The 18,720-nt window shown below is 43.5% G+C and overlaps 2 protein-coding genes across 2 annotated transcripts in view; one reads left to right on the top strand and one right to left on the bottom strand.

The window, feature by feature from the left end:
* Positions 1–911: 911 nt before the first annotated feature.
* eif2b1 (eukaryotic translation initiation factor 2B, subunit 1 alpha) lies at positions 912–7,833 on the top strand. The gene is made up of 9 exons (XM_085792735.1): positions 912–1,182; positions 2,179–2,280; positions 2,399–2,535; positions 3,247–3,363; positions 4,108–4,220; positions 4,330–4,398; positions 4,506–4,581; positions 5,575–5,700; positions 7,631–7,833. The coding sequence occupies exons 1-9, from the start codon at positions 1,170–1,172 to the stop codon at positions 7,784–7,786; spliced, it is 909 nt and encodes a 302-aa protein (XP_085648861.1). The 5' UTR covers positions 912–1,169; the 3' UTR covers positions 7,787–7,833.
* Positions 7,819–18,720, bottom strand: part of ddx55 (DEAD (Asp-Glu-Ala-Asp) box polypeptide 55) — a 14,913-nt gene continuing 4,011 nt past the window's right edge. Inside the window, exons 5-14 of the mRNA XM_085792734.1 lie at positions 18,325–18,387; positions 18,062–18,211; positions 16,571–16,769; positions 16,406–16,488; positions 15,251–15,382; positions 15,036–15,128; positions 14,668–14,782; positions 13,403–13,571; positions 11,384–11,697; positions 7,819–8,066 (exon numbers count right to left, since the gene is read on the bottom strand). Coding sequence (XP_085648860.1) covers positions 7,890–8,066; positions 11,384–11,697; positions 13,403–13,571; positions 14,668–14,782; positions 15,036–15,128; positions 15,251–15,382; positions 16,406–16,488; positions 16,571–16,769; positions 18,062–18,211; positions 18,325–18,387 — 1,495 coding nt within the window. The 3' untranslated portion in view covers positions 7,819–7,889. The remainder of the gene's footprint in view (positions 8,067–11,383; positions 11,698–13,402; positions 13,572–14,667; positions 14,783–15,035; positions 15,129–15,250; positions 15,383–16,405; positions 16,489–16,570; positions 16,770–18,061; positions 18,212–18,324; positions 18,388–18,720) is intronic.

Here is an 18,720-nt window from a genome sequence, read left to right as displayed (position 1 = left end):
ATATTTGTATTTATTTACCTAGTATTATAGCATAGCTAAGTTGAAAGTTATTGCAGTCTAATACAACAGACTTGTAATAATTTAATTTTAAGAAGACTGAAATGTTCATGTTTATGTTGAAACTGTGACGGATGTTCCTATTATTTTGTCCACCCTGTTCATATCAGTGAGTACAGGTTGAATAACAGACACATGTCTGTGTTGAACATGCTGCAGCCTCTCCAGTGACCACGCAGCTGAATAAACATCTGGTCAACACAGTCTCAACATCACAACCTTCATTAATGTTCTGCAACAACATGAAACAGTTGGACTCAGGATGGTTTCACTTATTAATCTGTGACCTTCTGACCTTTTCATCTAATTAGGTCAAAACTCACCCATGATCAGCACTTTGGTCCAAGATGAGATGAACATCCCTAAATCTGATTATCAGATAAAATTAGTTGTAAATATTGATGTTTTTTGTTTGTTTTGTTTTTTACAGTGGATTAGTTTTAATAGTTTGGTGACCTCCTGAACTGAAGATTTCCATGCTGCCTTCAGGTGGCCTGATTCAAAACTGTAGGAATAAAAAAGAGAAAGAAAGAAAGAAAGAAAAAAGTATTCAAAATAAGTATTACTTATGTTCAGTTCAGTTTATCAGTGAATTAGTTAATCAGCAAAACAAAGCTGAAGTTATTCAGATTGATCAATAGTTCAAGTCATTTCATGCTTCCTGTTTCTCTGTTGTGGTCATTTGTCTCTATTTCACATATATACTATATCTTAAATGTTAAATTTTTGTTCTGTTTTGTTTGTTTGTTTGTTCTTTAGACACAATTTTAAAAGCATTTGACGTTCAATCTCCAAACTTTTCCGACTCTTCCCACAGCACGTGAAGGGCCCACGCCGGCCCTACGTCATCTCTCCGCGACGCGTCAGCACGCAGCAGCAGCAGCAGCAGCTAGCAGCGGTGTGCAGCACAAACTGACAACAACAGAAACCAGACAGAATTAAACAGTGTTTTCTTAGCTTCATATTGAAAACAGCGACATAAACAGTTTGTTTAAACATTTTTCTTGTTTTTGGTTGATAATTTAACTCGTGACGAGGAGGCGTTTTTACACTGCGCAGTGATAACCGTTAAACAAAACTTCACCTGTCAGCGTCTCCGGTTTGTTTTAACCATGAATGAAGAAGGTAAATTATCTTAAATTTGTCATTTAGTTTCATAATCTGTGTTTAAATTCATATATTAACAGTGTCCAGCTGTTAAAATAGTGAAACACATGTGGGGTCCTGACACAGAGTTTAGGTTTTATCTGCAGTTCACATGCGTTGCATCAGCAGCAGCGTTATGACTAAACTGGTTCTGTCAACACACTGTTGTATTTATTTATTATAATATTTCAGCCTCTTTGAATAATTTCTGCTATTTCAAGATGAGTCTAAAGGAAGAGACCTGACCTATGTGTAGATGTCTTTGTATATAATATGATCTTTTTGATTGAATGGAACAGAATGACTTTCATATCAGTTTATTGATGTAAATAAATAAATCCTAAGCCCTGAAAGAGCCTGATACAAAGTGTTTTCAGTTTAAACACTCAGGCTACATTCCTGTGTATATAGTATCTGTAAATTGTTATTTATCAGTTGTATAATATATGTAACTTCAGGGCTCCAGAATAATATATAATTTTTACTAGGAGCACAGTGGCTCCTAGTAACTTAAAATTTTAGGAGTGCAAGCAGAAAATTTAGGGGCGTACAATGTAAATCGACTTGCAAAGCAAATATTCACATTCATGACCCTCACACAGATTGACCTGCCACCTGTAATGACAGATTACAGATCCTTTAAGTCGCCTCTTACGTGTTTCAAAAAAACGTACTGGTTGCTCATGTAAAATTTTAGGGGCAAAATGCAGACTGGAGCCCTGAACTGTGTACTTGGATGCAAGTGCCTTGTATCCTATTTATTTTCCTGTTGTTGTTTTTTAGCGAAACATTATCACGTTTTTATGTAGGCAAATGCATGAAAATGACTATTTGACAGAATCTGAATCTGAACACATTACTCAAACAGGAACAGAGTTAAATGATTCATAGGATGTGTTCACTTGTTGATATAGTCTCTGTGTCTCACCCTGTCTCACCCTGTCTCACCCCGTCTCACCCCTCACCCCGGCTCAGAGCTGGTGGAGTATTTCAGGGCTCAGATGAGGAAGGACCCGGACATGGCCTCTGCTGTGGCCGCCATCCGCACGCTGCTCGAATTCCTAAAGAGAGACAAAGGTGAGTTCGTTATACTACTACTACTATAATACGAGGTGAAGTTTTGCACAGAGCAGCTTCGTACTGGTTTCAGCCCAGTTTAAACCAGCCCCCCCCCCCCTCTGCCCCCTCCCCCCAGGTGAAACCATCCTGGGCCTGAGGGAGAGCCTGAAGTGGGCGACAGACTGTCTGACAGGAGAGGACTCCTCCGTGGCCGTGTCCTCAGGCGGCGAGCTCTTCCTGCGCTTCATCAGCCTCACGTCACTGGAGCACCAGGTCAGTTACCTGCCGGGTCACAACACGTTAAAGGTCCTTAAAGGGATAGTTCAACATTTTGGCAGAGCGGCGGAGCAGAGCAACGAGCTGCTCAGAGCTACGCTACGGAGGCTCATGGGATTTCTTGGTTTCCCTCATCAAACTGATCAAATACACAATCCAACAACTCCAAAACGCTCTGGTGGACAAGTTGTGACCTGCACATTCACCACGCTATGAGATAATAACAGAACGTTACCAGACAGAGTTGTTTTAGAGGTATATGCAGAGACTGCTTGATGAAAAACTGTCCCTGAAGGCAACGCACATCAGCGGTTTTGCATGAATTTACCTCTAAAACAACTCTGTCTGGTAACGTTCTGTTATTATCTATGTGCAGGTCACAACTTGTCCACCAGAGCATTTTGGAGTTGTTGGATTGTGTATTTGATGAGTTCGATGAGGGAAACCAAGAAACCCCATTAGCCTCCGTAGTGTAGCTCTGAGCAGCTCGCCACTCTGCTCCGCCGTTCTAAAAGTAGCTTGCACCGACAATTAAAGGTAACAAACCTACTGCTATGACTATAGGGATTATGGCAATGGGCCAATTTGCCAAAATGTTGAACTATCCCTTTAAATCAGAGAATGACCCTCTGACTCCTGGATCATAATCCTGTCTGTTAACTCTTTAAACGACATACATCATTTCATGTTATTATTACACCATTACAGGATCTGTCGCGCTGTAAGAAGGTGATGGAGGAGAGAGGAGAACTGTTTCTAGAGAAGATCTCCATGTCCAGGGCGAAGGTCGCCAAACTCTGTCACACCTTCATCAAAGACGGCGCCGTAAGTACAACACTGTTTTTGTTTTGTTTTTCTTTAATACTACATCCTGTTTTGGTTTAAAAGTAAATAAGGAGAAGGTTTATAAGGTGTTCAATTGAAAAATACGGGTTATTAATATGTAAAGTAAATGGAAGGAGACCTAGTGTTGATCCTTGTGGGACGCCAGATCAAACAACGATGGCTTTGACACAACAACAGTAGGGCTGCAACTAACGATTATTTTTATTATCGATTAACTGAACGATTAATAGTTGTTTGGTCAATAAAATGTTAAAAAATGTTGAAAAATGTCAATCAGTGTTTCTCAAACCACAAGACGACGTCCACAAATGTCTTGTTTTGTCCACAAACCAAAGAGAGACTCAGTTTATTGTCATAAAGGAACAAAGAAACCAGAAATATTCACATTTAAGAAGCTGAAATCAGAGAATTTGGACTTTTTTTCTTCAAAAAAATACTCAAATTGTTCGAATTGTTGCAGCTCTAAACAACAGTCTGAAAAACAAATTAAAAATCTGTTTATTTAGCAACATATTGTCATTAAACGCCTCGTATGAATCTGTGAAGAGTGCAGTTCAGTGTTGAGTTTGATTTACTAGGTGTGCAGGTGTAAAGACTGAAGCATGTTGTTATCCTGCAGAGATTTAACACACACACACACACACACACACAGTTTGTACATGTGGTTGTTGAAGCTCTGACTCATTTCTTCTCATTTGTAACGAAAATGTTTTTCTGCTGCAGAAAATCCTGACTCACTCGTTCTCCAGAGTCGTTCTCCGAGTGTTGGAGCGAGCGGCGGCCGAGAAGAAACGTTTCTCCGTCTATGTGACTGAATCACAGCCTGACTCAGCCGGGTCAGTAACACACACACACACACACACACACACACACACACACACACACACACACTCACATACACACAGAGTCAGTGTTTTATAATAATAATAACATATCGTTGTCCAGGCGACAGATGGCCGAAGCCCTGAGGAAACTCAACGTCCCGGTCACCGTGGTCCTGGACGCAGCAGTGGGGTAAAAAAAAAAAACCCAAAAAACCTTGATTGTTAGCGTCACGACATCGACAGGTTGAACCGAGCTGCAGCTGTTCAGTGTGTGTGTGTGTCTGTGACGTCACGCAGGTACGTGCTGGAGAAGGTGGACCTGGTCATCATCGGAGCAGAGGGCGTCGTGGAGAGCGGAGGAATCATCAACAAGGTCGGTTCCAGCTGCTGTGACGCTGCTGCGTTCGTGTCGTGTTGTGATGTGATGTGATGTGATAAGAGACTCAGGTGTGAACGTCGCTGTCGCCTGTGAGAAAGATGTGAGGGAGAGCGAGGGAAGAGAGAATGAGGGAGAGACAGAAGAGGAGAGATGGAGAAAAAAAAATGAGAAAGGGGGGAGAGAGGGTGAAAGAACACTTATTTGCTAAAAGATGGGGGAAATGGTTATTATATAAGGAGAGACTTGATTTTATATGAATGTATACAGGCTCTGTTCTTGATTATTGTATTTTTTGTTTGTTTGTTTGTTTGTTTGTTTTTTGTTATCCATAATCCAGAGGAGATTGTATTGCAATGTATTGTTAACATTGATAACTAAAACAAATAAATAAAAATTGTTCAAAAAAAAAAGAAAGGGGGGAGAGAGAATGAGAGAGAGAGAGACAGACGACACAGAAAAGGAGAGGGGGGGATACGGGTGAGGGAGAAGAGAGTGTGAGAGACGGGGAGGGAGAGACATAAGGGGGAGAATGGGTGAGATGGAGAGAGAGAGGATGGGGAGAGAAAATGGGAGAAGGAGGAAGAGAGCAGGGAGGAAGGGGGAGGAAGATGTGAGGGGAGAGAGAAAGAGAGAACAAAGAAGGGAGAAGGATAGAGAAGAAAGAATGAAGAAGAGGAGAGGTGGAGAGAGAAAAAGAAAATGAAGGGGTGAGAGATGGACAGCGGGCAGAGAAAAGGGGGAGAGCGATGGAGAAAGGAAAAACAGGTGAGGGAGAAGGGGAGGGAGAGAGATAAAGGGGAGAATGGGTGAGAGAAGAAAGAATGAAGGAAAGACAGGAGAGGGGGGAGAAAGAAAGAAAATAAAGGGGTGAGATAAACAGGATGGAAAGAGAAAAGGGGGGAGAGAGAGATGCGTTCGTGTCGTGTTGTGATGTGATAAGAGACTCGGGTGTGAACGTGGCTGTCTCCTCTCTCCTGTCTCCTGCAGATCGGCACCTACCAGATGGCCGTGTGCTCCAAGGCGCACAACAAACCGTTCTACGTGGTGGCAGAGAGCTTCAAGTTCGTCCGACTGTATCCGCTCAACCAGCAGGACGTCCCCGACAGGTTCAAGGTGATTCAAGAAACTTTGTTAAAGGATAATTGCCGTTTTTTTTACATTCTGGACCTTATTTCTAGCATAAAATACGATCATTTACTCACCCAGATAACTTTGGTGTCATTACAAGTCGTTCCGACTAGGGATGCACATTTTGAATTTTTTTTCTGACCGATAACCGACGCTCGTTAACCGATTATTAACCGTTAACCGATAGGATTAAGAATCTTGCGGCGCAAGGCAAAAAAAAAAAAATTTTTTTTTGGTGTCAAAATTTTTTTTTTTTTTTTTTTTGCCGTTAAATACACACGTGGGCCGCGACAGCTGATCAGTGCGCTCTGTCTCAGCTGATCGCGCTCTGGAGGTTAGATCGTCCAATGTCAGAACTGTTTTTATACAAAGTGCAGCCAAACACCAGGCTGAGGGAGCAGCAGAGCTCCTCTGACAGCTCCTCTGTGGAGCTGCAGGAGAGCTGCTGCAGGTGAACAGGCTGGAGAGCAGCGACGTCCTCTTTTTTTTTTTTTTTTTTTTCAGCGCCGTTGTTACAGGTGATTCACATCTATGTCCGTGTAGGCTACATTTATTGTCTGATCTTCCTTCATGGGGGCTGCTGCTGCACATACTGTCAGTCCTCCTGTGTAACTTTTTGCTGCGAAATATGACTGAAGGCACGTGAACTCTGCACGTGTCGACACGCCCACATGAGTTGACGACATAAGGAGCTAAATAAATAACCGATAGTATTAATCGGTCAAAGTTCTTGTTATCGGTTAACGGTTAAACGGTTAATCATGTGCATCCCTAGTTCCGACCAAATTAGCTCCAGCCGAGAGCCGCGTATATCCATATAATGAGTCTACAGGGCAGCGGGATGCAGCCTCTAAATAACACATTATCTGCCACGAAACTCGTTCATTTCACCAATATGTTGTTACGATACGCTAGTGCTATTCCCCTCTGAGTCCGGGGTTAGCTGTTATCAACATCCGGGGTCTGTAGGTTGACCTACTGACCTCTGACCTGGATGATGTCATCTCTGAGCGCCGCGCGGCGCGGCTTGTTGCTACCGCTAATGGTACGGTTCGTTTCTGCGTGTTTCCGACTTGTCAGAACAAAATGAGCAGCTGGATGAAGTTCAGCTTCCACAGGCTTCCTCTCTGCAACCTGGACTCACTAAAGCTCCGGCTAGTTGTGCTAAAAATGGACCCGAATGCCGAAGCAGAATGATTATTATCAGAATGAGCCGGGCGGCGCTCGGAGATGACATCATCCAGGTCAGAGGTGAGTAGGTCAACATACAGACCCCGGATGTTGATAACAGCTAACCCCGGACTCAGAGGGGAATAGCACTAGCCTATCATAACAAAAATATTGGTGAAATGAACGAGTTTCTCTGCAGATAATGTGTTATTTAGAGGCTGCATTCTGCTGCCCTGTAGACTCACATTATACGGATATACGCGGCTCTCGGCTGGAGCTAATTTCGTCAGAACGACTTGTAATGACACCAAAGTTATCTGGTGAGGAAATGATTGTATTTTATGCTAGAAATAAGGTCCAGATTGAAAAAAAATCTGCAATTACCCTTTAACCTCTTGTTGTTTTTTTGTTTCATTGTATAAATATTGACATTTTGGCAAATTTGTTGTTAAGCTTTTGTGCCAATAAATCTTTAGAAACTGACCATCCAAAGAGAGAAGTAGAAAGAATAGAGGTAGGAAGAGAGACACATGCACCGATAATTAAAGGTGATGAACCTACTGCTATGACTATAGGGATTATGGTGAGAGGAAGATCTGACTAAATGTTGGACTATCCCTTTAAAGCTTCAGGACAAAAACAGAAAAAAAATCACCTTTTTTTTTTAATAAAAATGTACTTTTTATTCTGACAAGTCACAGAATAAACACTTTATAACTCTTTTTGTCTCTGTGTGTCTCCTCAGTACAAAGCCGACACCCTGAAGTCGGCCCAGAACCTGTCGGAGGAACATCCCATGATCGACTACACGCCGCCGTCCCTCATCACGCTGCTCTTCACCGACCTGGGCGTCCTCACCCCGTCGGCCGTCAGCGACGAACTCATCAAGCTTTATTTATAACTCTGTGCCTGACGATCAATAAAAAAACATCTGATAAAAGTCAAAAACCGACGGCTTCAGGTTTATTTCACATGATGTCATCGCCATCGTCATCATCGTCCAATCAGTCGCCGCCGTTGCCGTCGCCGTCGTCATCGCCGTCTTCTTCCTGTTTGGACTCGGCTCGGCTCGTCAGCTGCTTCTCGAAGTCGTCCTCCGTGATTCGTCCTTTCTTCAACTTCTTCAGCAGACGAGTGTCGTTCAGGAGCTCGTCCACGTCGCTGTCCTCCTCGTCCGAGTCCTGAGAGAGAGAGAGAGAGAGAGAGAGAGAGAGAGATCAATCAGTCTGATCGGCTGATACACAATCAATACAGCTGAGGGGGGAGAGGGGAAACTGATCCACTGATACAGCTCGTTTATCAATAGTTGGGTTTCCATCCACCTTTTCCATCCACCTTCACCTTTCCATCCACCTTTCATTTTGTGAAAATGCGCATAAATACTTGAATGGAAACGCCAGAAATTCGAATAAAGGCAGTAAATGCGCATAAAAGTTTATACGCTTGGAGGGGGTGGATTTGTCAGCGTATCGATTAAAGGAAATGCGAGTTTTTGTGATGGAAACAGATTATGCGAATTGAGGCAGAGTATATGGGTGAAGCTGCTGCTGGACTTCACCCAGCGACGCCCCGGTGTCCCAGCTCTGCTCTCTGCACCGCAGCACAAACGCGCTCCGTAACCCATAATCTTTTGTTTATGACGGTTAAGACTACACAAACACGCCGTAACATCGTTATGTAACTTATTGATTTTTCACCGGCTTCGTATGTAAACAGATGCACATGGAGGAGAGGAGCATAACCAAAACAGCGGAAAAGCGAGCGGACTTGCACAGTTCCCGACTGTCTTTCTGTGTAAATATCTCATGTTACAACATGAAAACCTGCAGCTTATATTCAAGTGCGGCCTATATATATATATTTTCTTTTAAAATGTAGCTGGTGCGGATTATACAGGTGCGTCTATAGTCCGGAAAGTACGTAAATTGTCCATGATGTTGAGTGTCAACTGTTGGATACATTCACATAATCGCAAAACAAGGATGAATGGAAACGGTCATAAATTCGCTTTGCTTTTTGCGCATTTTCACAAAATCCGCTTTTAAATTCGATACGACTTGGATGGAAACCCAGCTAATACATCTGATAGAGAGGAGAGAGAGAGAACAGGGAGAATGGGGAGAAAAAGGGTGAGAGAGGCAGGGAGGTAGAGACAGGTTGGGGACAGAAAAGGGGGGAGAGAGATGGAGAAAGGAAAAAAACGGGTGAGGGAGAAGTGAGTGTGAGAGACGGGGAGAGAGAGAAGGGGGGGAGAATGGGTGAGAGAAAGATGGGGAGAGAAAATGAGAAAGGGGAGAGGGGGGAGCGAGTAGGAGAGAGAGATGGAGGGGGAGAGACAGACAGGACAGAAAAGGGGGGAGAGAGATAAAGGGGAGAATGGTTTGAGAGATGGAGAGAAAGATGTAAAGAGCGAGGAGAGAAGAGAGAAAATGGGAGAAGGGGGAGAGAAAGAAAAGAGATGTGAGGGGAGAGAGAATGAGGTGGACGGGGAGAGAAGAGAGGGAGAGAGAAAGAAGGAGAATAAGAGAGAAACAGAGGAGGAGGGGGTGGAGAATGAAAATGAGGAGAGAGGAGAATGGGAGTGAGGCGGAAAGAAAATGAGAGAGAGGGGTGAGGAGAGGGAAAATGAGAAAGAGGGGTGAAGAGAGGGAAAGAGAGGGAGGAAGGGGGAGAAGATGTGAGGGAAGAGAGAATGAGGGAGACAGAGGAGAGAGGAGGGAGAGACAGACGGGGGGAAGAGAAAAGGGGGAGAGAGAGATGGAGAAAGGGAAAAAAGTGAGGGAGAAGGGGAGGGAGAGAGATAAAGGGGAGAATGGGTGAGAGATGGAGAGAGAGAGAAAGAAGAGGGAGAGAGGTGGAAGGAGAATGGGAGAACGAAAGAGGAGAAGAGAGAGGGAGGAAGGGAGAAGAAAGAATGAGAGAGAAACAGAAGAGGAGGGGGTGGAGAAAAAAAATGAGGAGGAGAAAGGGGGAGAGAATGAGGGAGGGAGATGGAGAGAGAGAAAGAAGAGGGAGAGAGATGGAAGGAGAATGGGAGAAGGAATCGTTTGAATCGCCGTTGGCATCAACTTTGAAAGAATTAAACTTGTAATTTTCTTTACAAGTTGAGCAAGAAACTGCACTGAAGTCGTTCATTTCGGAGAAGGGTGTATTTGGTGTTTTGATGACGGGATATGGGAAAAGTTTAATCTACCGACGTCATCCCGCTCTTTGCTCTGATTGGTCGTAGCGCTGCCCTATTGCGTGCAGACAGAGGCAGTTTGAAAGACAGCCTTCATCCCGCCCCCTGGATTGAGCCGAGGTCTACCGGTCGTTGCCAGACTAGACATGTTAAAGGACAATGCCAGGCGAATTCAACTCAGGGGTGTATTTTCATATCATTTTAGGTCTAAAAGAATGAATCTGAAGATTTTCAGTTTAATTGCTCCTGTTTTGCGGTAGCTGCGTCTGTCCCCGCATCGCCACGGCAGCAATGAATGGGAGTGGATGTAAGTTCCGCTGTTTAGGCTGTTTCCAGCCCTCAAAGCCGCATTTTTTTTCCACAGACAGCATCAGATGGCGACTCAAACATGCACCGAGAAGTTTATTTACGTCAAGCAAGCCGACATGTTTGTAAAACTAGATCTAATTCAAAGTCTCCCGGAGTCTCGCGCGAGACCCAGTTGCCGTGCGCGGTGTGTTCAGGTGCAGTAGGAGCTACCGTTCGTGTCATAAACACAGGAATATCAACTCTTTACTTGCTTCAAGTAAAAAAAACTTCTCGGCGCATGTTTGAGTAGCCACCTGACGCTGTCTGTGGAAAAAAATGTACACTTCAAGCAAGTAAAGAGTTGATATTCCTGTGTTTATGACACAAGCGGTAGCTCCGACTGCGCCTGAATACACCAGCACTGCAACTTCGGGCTCGCGCGGGACTCCGGGAGACTTTGAATTAGATCTAGTTTTACAAACATGTCGGCTTGCTTGAAGTAAATAAACTTCTCGGTGCATGTTTGAGTCGCCATCTGACGCTGTCTGTGGAAAAAATTGCGGCTTTGAGGGCTGGAAACAGCCTAAACAGCGGAACTTACATCCACTCCCATTCATTGCTGCCGTGGCGATGCAGGGACAGACGCAACTACCGCAAAACAGGAGCAATTAAACTGAAAATCTTCAGATTCATTCTTTTAGACCTAAGATGATATGAAAATACACCCCAGAGTTGAATTCGCCTGGAATTGTCCTTTAATGATACAGTCTGGCTTGTCAGGCTACTATAAAACCAGATTTCAGGTAATTTCAGACTGGACTATCAGAATACTTTTAAGTATTTATTTATTTTTCTCAATTTCTCAGCTGGAGGTGTTTACCAGTCCCCTTATGTACGCTTTTACTTTCCCTTTGATACTTTTGTACTCGTCTATAGGTCTTCATGTTGATCGAGAGCGAGAGAATGAGGGAAAGAAGGAGACCGACAGATGAATCTCCTCATCATTGATCGGTGATCGGTGACCGGTACCTGCTGGTGCCTCCTCTTGGCCGTCACCTTCCTCCTCCGCACCTTCTTGGCTTTCTGTTTGGACCAGGACTGATTCTGATTCCTGACGAACCTCCTCCTGCCCGTCTCCCCCGCCGCCTCGGCCGCCGCCGCCGCCTCGGCCCGCTCCTTCAGCTCCTTCTGCCTCTGCCGCTCCCGGTGTTTGTCCTTGTAGCGGATCGTCTCCGTGTCCGTCGTCGTCTGCTCGAAGTCCGGGAACTCCTTCCCCCGCAGCTCCGGCATCTTGGGCAGCCGGAGGAGGGCGAAGCCTCGGGCCATGGCGGCGAAGTCCAGATCTACGAGGTCGCAACACGACGAGACACGTTAGTTAGTTGGATTTCATTAAAGGGATACGCCAACATTTTTTTTTTTTCGTGGCTTGCCTCACTCCCGAGTCCATGACCAGCAGATAGACACCATCCTTTCGACTGTGCGTGCAGTAACGAGGGAGATAGAGCCGCATCGCCCGTAATTAATTGTTTGATTTGGTGGAGCATAAAACAGCCCAAGTATTATATAAAGCAAGGAACTATCTGCTACCAAGAAATATTCAGAGAATGTTTCATGAAAGAGAGCAAGGTTATGATTTAAGAGAGAAATCAAATTTAAAGGTTGGCAGAGCTCGCACAACAAAGAAAAGTTTCTGTATCACCATTTGTGGAGTAAAACTGTGGAATAATATGAGTACTGAAATCAAAAACATTTCGAGTGTAATCATGTTTAAAAAGAGACATAAAGAAATGATTCTCCAGAGGTACATTGAATAATTCACACAAGGTGTGTGCTTACTTACTATTTGGATTAAAAGGTGGCAGGAAATGGTACATAGTGTAATGGAGGAATGAAATAATAAATGTATGTCTTTGTGCTATGATTTTAATTAGAACATATAGTTAAAATTATAGGGGTAGGATTAGATAAGTTTATACTTCTTCCTACTCCTTTTCGCTCATGTAAACTGCGTTGCTTATGAGATGTTACTTTTTTTGTGTATACATTTTTGCTGTTCACTTATTTCCTTATTATATTATTATTTTATCTTATTTATTTTATTTTTTTACATTGTCGTTTACATGATCGAAATAAAGATATCAATCAATCAATTAGCTTAGCTCAAACGCTAGAAGTGTATAAACCCTTTCAGAGAGTATAAACAAAGACAGGTGTGGCTCATTAGAAAACGCTCTGGTACACTAAATTGAATGGAGCCTTAATTAGTATCCTTGGTAACACCTGTATTTGTTTATACTCTCTGAAACGGTCTATAGGTAGTGTTAGCCTGCCTCCTACCCCCGAGCCGAAACCAGCAGTCAGAAGCTGATTTCATTTTAGCTCTAAACTCTGTAAATATATCACTTTATCGACATTTCAAACATGTTTAGGAGAGAAAGTAGCGGTTTAGATCAGCAGTGTGTCGTTAATTTGTCTAAATACCAGCTGTTTACAATTTTGTTCGGACGAATTCGGCGCTACTCAAGCTAGCCGTTGTGACCAACGCACTTCCGGTTACTTTCACAAAATAAAACACTCGTTGCCCTTTACATACAGAAAACCATGACGATAGAATCTGTGCTTTTACTTTGAAACAGGAAGCTAACCTACCCTCGATGTAGCTAGCTTGAACCAAAATAAACCGTCTTTGCTTGAACCCTCCGTTTTGACCGATCTCGTCCCGTTAGCGGCATTTGACCGCTCAAGATGCCTTACCGGAGAGTTTTCTCAGCTCTGAGATGAAGATCGGTCCGTTTAGAGTTACTGAAGAGGTTCTCTGATGACTTTAGGTGGAGGCAGGCTAACACTACCTATACACTTCCAGCGTTTGAGCTAAGCTAATTACAGGCGATACGGCTCTATCTCCCTTGTTACTGCACGCACAGTTGAAAGGATGGTGTCTATCTGCTGGTCATCGACTCGGGAGTGAGGCAAGACACGAGAAAAAAAAGTTGGTGTATCCCTTTAAGAATCTGAAGTCGTCACGTGGCGTCTTTGTCCGTCTCTGACCTTTGACCCTGAAGATGAGGCTGCACTCGTGTTTGGCATACGCCTGGACGCAGGACACGTACGCCCTCATCCCGCGGTCGAACATCGCTCTGTCGGCCAGAGCCATGGCCTTCACCTTGGGCAGCACGTCCACCACGTCGTTGACGGGAGGCATCCGCTCCAGAGGACACTGGGGACGCAGGACGGGGTTAATACCTTTAACATGGGCCCTTCAAAATAAAAGTTACATAGCTCCACCAAGGGGGCAGTTGTCGGTCTGAGAAGTGAAGCTCACTTCCGCGTTCAAAAAACTGCAATCCCCTCGGATTCCTCTGGGGGCTGGTGTCAGAAGGGAGCATTCCCCATAGACCCCCATGTTAAAATCGCCGACTTTACATCCTCAGTAAACATGTTAAAAGCCTGGTGTCAGAACGTTTTTTCGTCTCAATCGATAGTTTCTACCCCCGCACACACTCTGAGGGGGGTGAATTTTTTTTTAACTCTACCGTTTTACTGTTATTAGGTTAAAATTCTGGCCAATTAGGGCGCGGAAACGTTGAGTGACAGGTCCGAGCAGCTCCGTGGACAGCTGCTTGGAGGCCAGTGGGCGGGTTCTCGGCCGGCCAATCCAACATGGTGCTGTTCAGGCCGCCATATTTGAGTCACAAAAACGACTCCCCAAAACCAATGGGTGACGTCACGGACGCTACGTCCATTCTTTTTACAGTCTATGAGCTCCACAAATGTCCACAAAACCCAACATCAACTAACAAAATAATAAAGGACAAAAAGTAACAATAGAAAGTTACAATATTTACAAATTTGGACAAATGTTCAGTCAGGAAGACCTTCAAAATAAAAGTATATTGTCCTAATATGTGTGAGTTATTTTAATCTTTTCTCCAACGAACGGCCATTTAAATCAAAATAAAAGCAATAAAAAAATATTAAAGGACAAATAATAAAAATTAAAAATGATAAAATTAAAACTTTGGGGCAGTTTTCAGTCAGGGAGACCTTCAAAATAAAAGCATATTGCCCTAATCTTGTCTGAGTGGTTTTAATCTTTCCTCCTACGGCCATTCGAATCAAAATAAAAACTAAAAATAATAATGAAAAAACAATATAGGGCAAAAAATAATAATAAAAAGTTACAAAATTAACAAATTTTGACTAGTGTTTACTCAGGGAGACCTTCAAAATAAAAGCATATTGCCCTTATCTTGTGTGAGATATTTTTATATTTTCTCCTAGAACCATTTAAATCAAAATAAAAAAAAACTCACTTTCTGGTTGATGGATAAGAAGCTGACGTACGAATCCTCCATCGGCAGCAGGAAGACGAGGGCATTGCCTTGGTTACCGATACGAGCTGTTCGGCCACAGCGATGAACGAAGGCACTGAAGAAGAAGAAAAAATACAATAAAAACAGGAAGTCTCTTTTATCTGACCTTTCAAAATTAAAGACTCGTATTCAAAACTTGTGAGCTTGATTTAAGTCTCATTAAATCATCATCATTGTCTTAAAATAAACTATGAGCAGCTTCATTCATAATTAATGTCGTCTACAGGTTCTATGCTTATTAATTAATCACAACAATTATTAATTAATATGTCAACAAATCAATGCAAAGACCAAAAAAAGCGGCTCACCTGGCGCTGCTGGGGGGGTCGTACTGCAGAACCCAGTTCACGTCGGGGATGTCGATGCCTCGGGCCATGACGTCCGTGCACACCAGGATCCCACTGGACCACGAACGCAACACGGGGACAGAAAAGACACACAAGTGAGTGAGTGAGTGAGTGAGTGAGTGAGTGACAGGTGACATCACAGCGCCGCCGAGTGAGACCTGTGACGCCGTCATCACCTCTTCAGGCTCCTGAAGTCGGCGAAGATCTTGTTGCGTTTGTTCTTCATCTTCCCGTGGATGCAGTGGACCGGGACCTTCTTCACCAGAACCTCCAGAGCTCGGCCGTAGTACTCCACACACGCACACGTGCTGCAGGACACACACACACACACACACACACACGTTATTACACCTGAACCACACAGGTGAAAGTGGAGACGTCACGACTCATTAACTTCCTGAACAAGAACTAAACAAAAGCTGTTAAAACTGGAAACATCTGCACTTTGTTTAATGTCTTTATTTGAAAAACAGTCTTGTGTTTTAGTTTATTATTATTTATTTATTTAAATTATTATTATTATTTTGTACTATTGACCTGTGTTTATGTACTTATTTTTCTACGTTATTATTTTTAGAGTTTATATTTTTGCTTTGTCTGTAATGTTTATTATTGATGCTGATTTCAATCTACTGTTTAAATTTAAATTTAAAAAATCTGTCCGTTGGATCTCAGAATAATCTCAGATATTATTCAGGCGATATTTCAGCTTTTTCAGCGTGAGGGTTTTCTATGGTGGCCCTGAAGGTTCAGTTCATTACAACTTGAGAAAACTCACAAACGTGCTGCAGATTCAGAAAAACAACTTCATGAGTTTCCTGCAAAAACTCAACACAACAGAGCAGAACAGGAAGTTGTTTCTGGGGACACAACAAAGTGACGGACCAGGCTGGAGGCTAAGCTAACAGTACATATGATCAATAAGATGTGAATCTCATGATATTGATTTGCATAATAAACCAATAAATAACTCTTAAAGTCAAGAAACTTTGAACTAAACTCTAGTCCGTCACTTTATTGTGTCCCCCTGGAAACACTGTTGTCTGTTGTTGTTGTAGGTTTTCTGAGGTCGTTGCATGTTTGTGTCTTTGCGTTTTTTGCATTTTCTTAAAATGCAGTGAGTTGGGCCTTCAGAGCCACCGTAGTTTTGGACAAAACAAGACAATAGAGATCATTATAGTTGATTATAATTATTAAGTTGATTATATATTGATAATTTAATATAATCAATACTGAAAATGATTCCTAAGTTGCAGCAACAGTGTTTTTAGTCGACGGTCTTTTATTTTGTTAGTTCTCTACTTCCTGTTTGTGGCAAAAATGAAACGTACCTGAAGAAGACCAGGTTCTTCTCGTGCTTGTGTTGCCGTAGAAACGCCACCAGGTTGTTGAACTTGTCCTCCGACTTACAGATCTGAGGTTAAAACGTAAAATAAAATAAAATAAACGTCTCGTGTGTTTGAGCGTTGTGATTCGACCCCCGTGGTCACACTCACGGTGTAGTAGTTGGCGAGTCGGGCCGGCGTCTTCTGCACGGCGGCGGCGGCGCTGGCGGCCGCGCCCTTCTCCTTGACCGTGATGCGGACGGGGTTCCTGAGGCCGGCGCGGACCAGCTTCTCCAGCTCCTGAGTCTGAGTCGCCGAGAAGAGACCGGTCCGCCGCTGCTTGGGCAGGTGGCCGAGGATGGTGTTCAGACTGGACACACACACACACACACACACACACACACACACACACACACACACACACAGTTAGACCTTCAGGCGTTTCTGTTTGTCTCCGTTTCAACGAGTCCAAACACACAGAGTCAGGATCAAGTGTCTTCAGGAAACAGAGGAAACAAGGAGTCCTGGGGCCGTGCATTTTGGCAAATTGGCCCATTGCCATAATCCCTATAGTTATAGCAGTAGGTTCGTTACCTTTAATTGTTGGTGCAAGCTATTTTTAGAACGGCGGAACAGAGCCGTGAGCTGCTCAGAGCTACGCTACGGAGGCTAATGGGATTTCTTGGTTTCCCTCATCAAACTCATCAAATACACAATCCAACAACTCCAAACGCTCTGGTGGACAAGTTGTGACCTGCACATTCACCACGCTATGAGATAATAACAGAACGTTACCAGACAGAGTTGTTGTAGAGGTAAATTCATGCAAAACCGCTGATGCGCGTTGCCTTCAGGGACAGTTTTTCATCATCAGTCTCTGCATTTACCTCTACAACAACTCTGTCTGGTAACGTTCTGTTATTATCTCATAGCATGGTGAATGTGCAGGTCACAACTTGTCCACCAGAGCGTTTTGGAGTTGTTGGATTGTGTATTTGATGAGTTTGATGAGGGAAACCAAGAAATCCCATTAGCCTCCGTAGTGTAGCTCTGAGCAGCTCACGGCTCTGCTCCGCCGTTCTAGAAATAGCTTGCACCGACAATTAAAGGTAACGAACCTACTGCTATGACTATCCACCTTTTTCCGAACGTCAAAAACGTAGCCTGTTTTGCCGGTTTTGGAATGTTATGTTTACGTTTCCATGGTTTCAGTAGCCGCGGTAAATGCATGGATTTTTTTTTTTTTCCCCCAATGAAAATCTGTAAAACGCATGGATCATCACAGCAGCTTTTAACAGTGGATATCACACAAATTGACATCTGTGTTAAAAGCCAGCGTTAATAGATCCATGCGTTTACCGCAACTATGACAACGCCTGAAAACCATGGAAACGTAAACGTAAAATTCCACCAAACCGGCAAACCGGAAGCCAGTTTTGACCATAGATGACGTTCGGAAACTTGTGGATAGGGATTATGGCAATGGGCCAATTTGCCAAAACTATCCCTTTAAGATTCAGTCCTACACCTCGCTAAAAGTGTGAGTAAGACACTTGATAGCAAACTTTTAAATGCAGATTTCAGCGAATAATGTTTTTTACTCATAAGTCGACTGTGTGTGTGTGTGTGTGTGTGTGTGTGTGTGTGTGTGTGTGAGTGTACCTGGCCTCGAAGCCCATGTCCAGCAGCCTGTCGGCCTCGTCCAGCACCAGGACGTCCAGACTCTTGACTGAAATGGCCAAGTCCAGACCATCGGACTTCCTCCTGAACATGTCCTCCAGGCGGCCGGGCGTCGCTATGACGATGTTCGCTCTGTAACAGACAGACGGGGTCGAGTCGAGACTGAGACGCAGGAAGAAACCGAAGAACACGACGGAGACGAAACCCTTTTAGTTTAAATGTGTGTGACTGTTTTTTTTTTTTACCCCTGGGTCTTGAACTTCTCCACGTCGTCTATGGGGTTCGAGCCACCGATCAATAAGATCTGCCTGCACACAAACAAACACAAACATTTAAATCACTTTGAAACAAAAAAGACAAACAGAACAGGAAGAGGAGACACATATAACAACAGCTAAATATAAATAAAGACAAAATAAAGAAGAAGTTAGTTATTGGATCTTGATTATTTAATTCAGTGTGATTTTATTTCTGTGTCTCATGTTCTCAGCTTTAGTCACAATTAATAATGAATCTTAAAGGGATAGTTCAACATTTTGGCAAATTGGCCCGTTGCCATAATCGCTATAGTCATAGCAGTAGGTTCGTTACCTTTAATTGTCGGTGTAAGCTATTTTCAGTACGGCGGAGCGCAGCAGCTG

Source organism: Trachurus japonicus, chromosome 12, assembly GCF_045865225.1.
Source record: "Trachurus japonicus isolate A0001 chromosome 12, Traja_1.0".
Taxonomy (NCBI): domain Eukaryota; kingdom Metazoa; phylum Chordata; class Actinopteri; order Carangiformes; family Carangidae; genus Trachurus; species Trachurus japonicus.
Note: the sequence above shows the minus strand (reverse complement) of the source record. Positions and strands in the feature narration are given on the sequence as shown.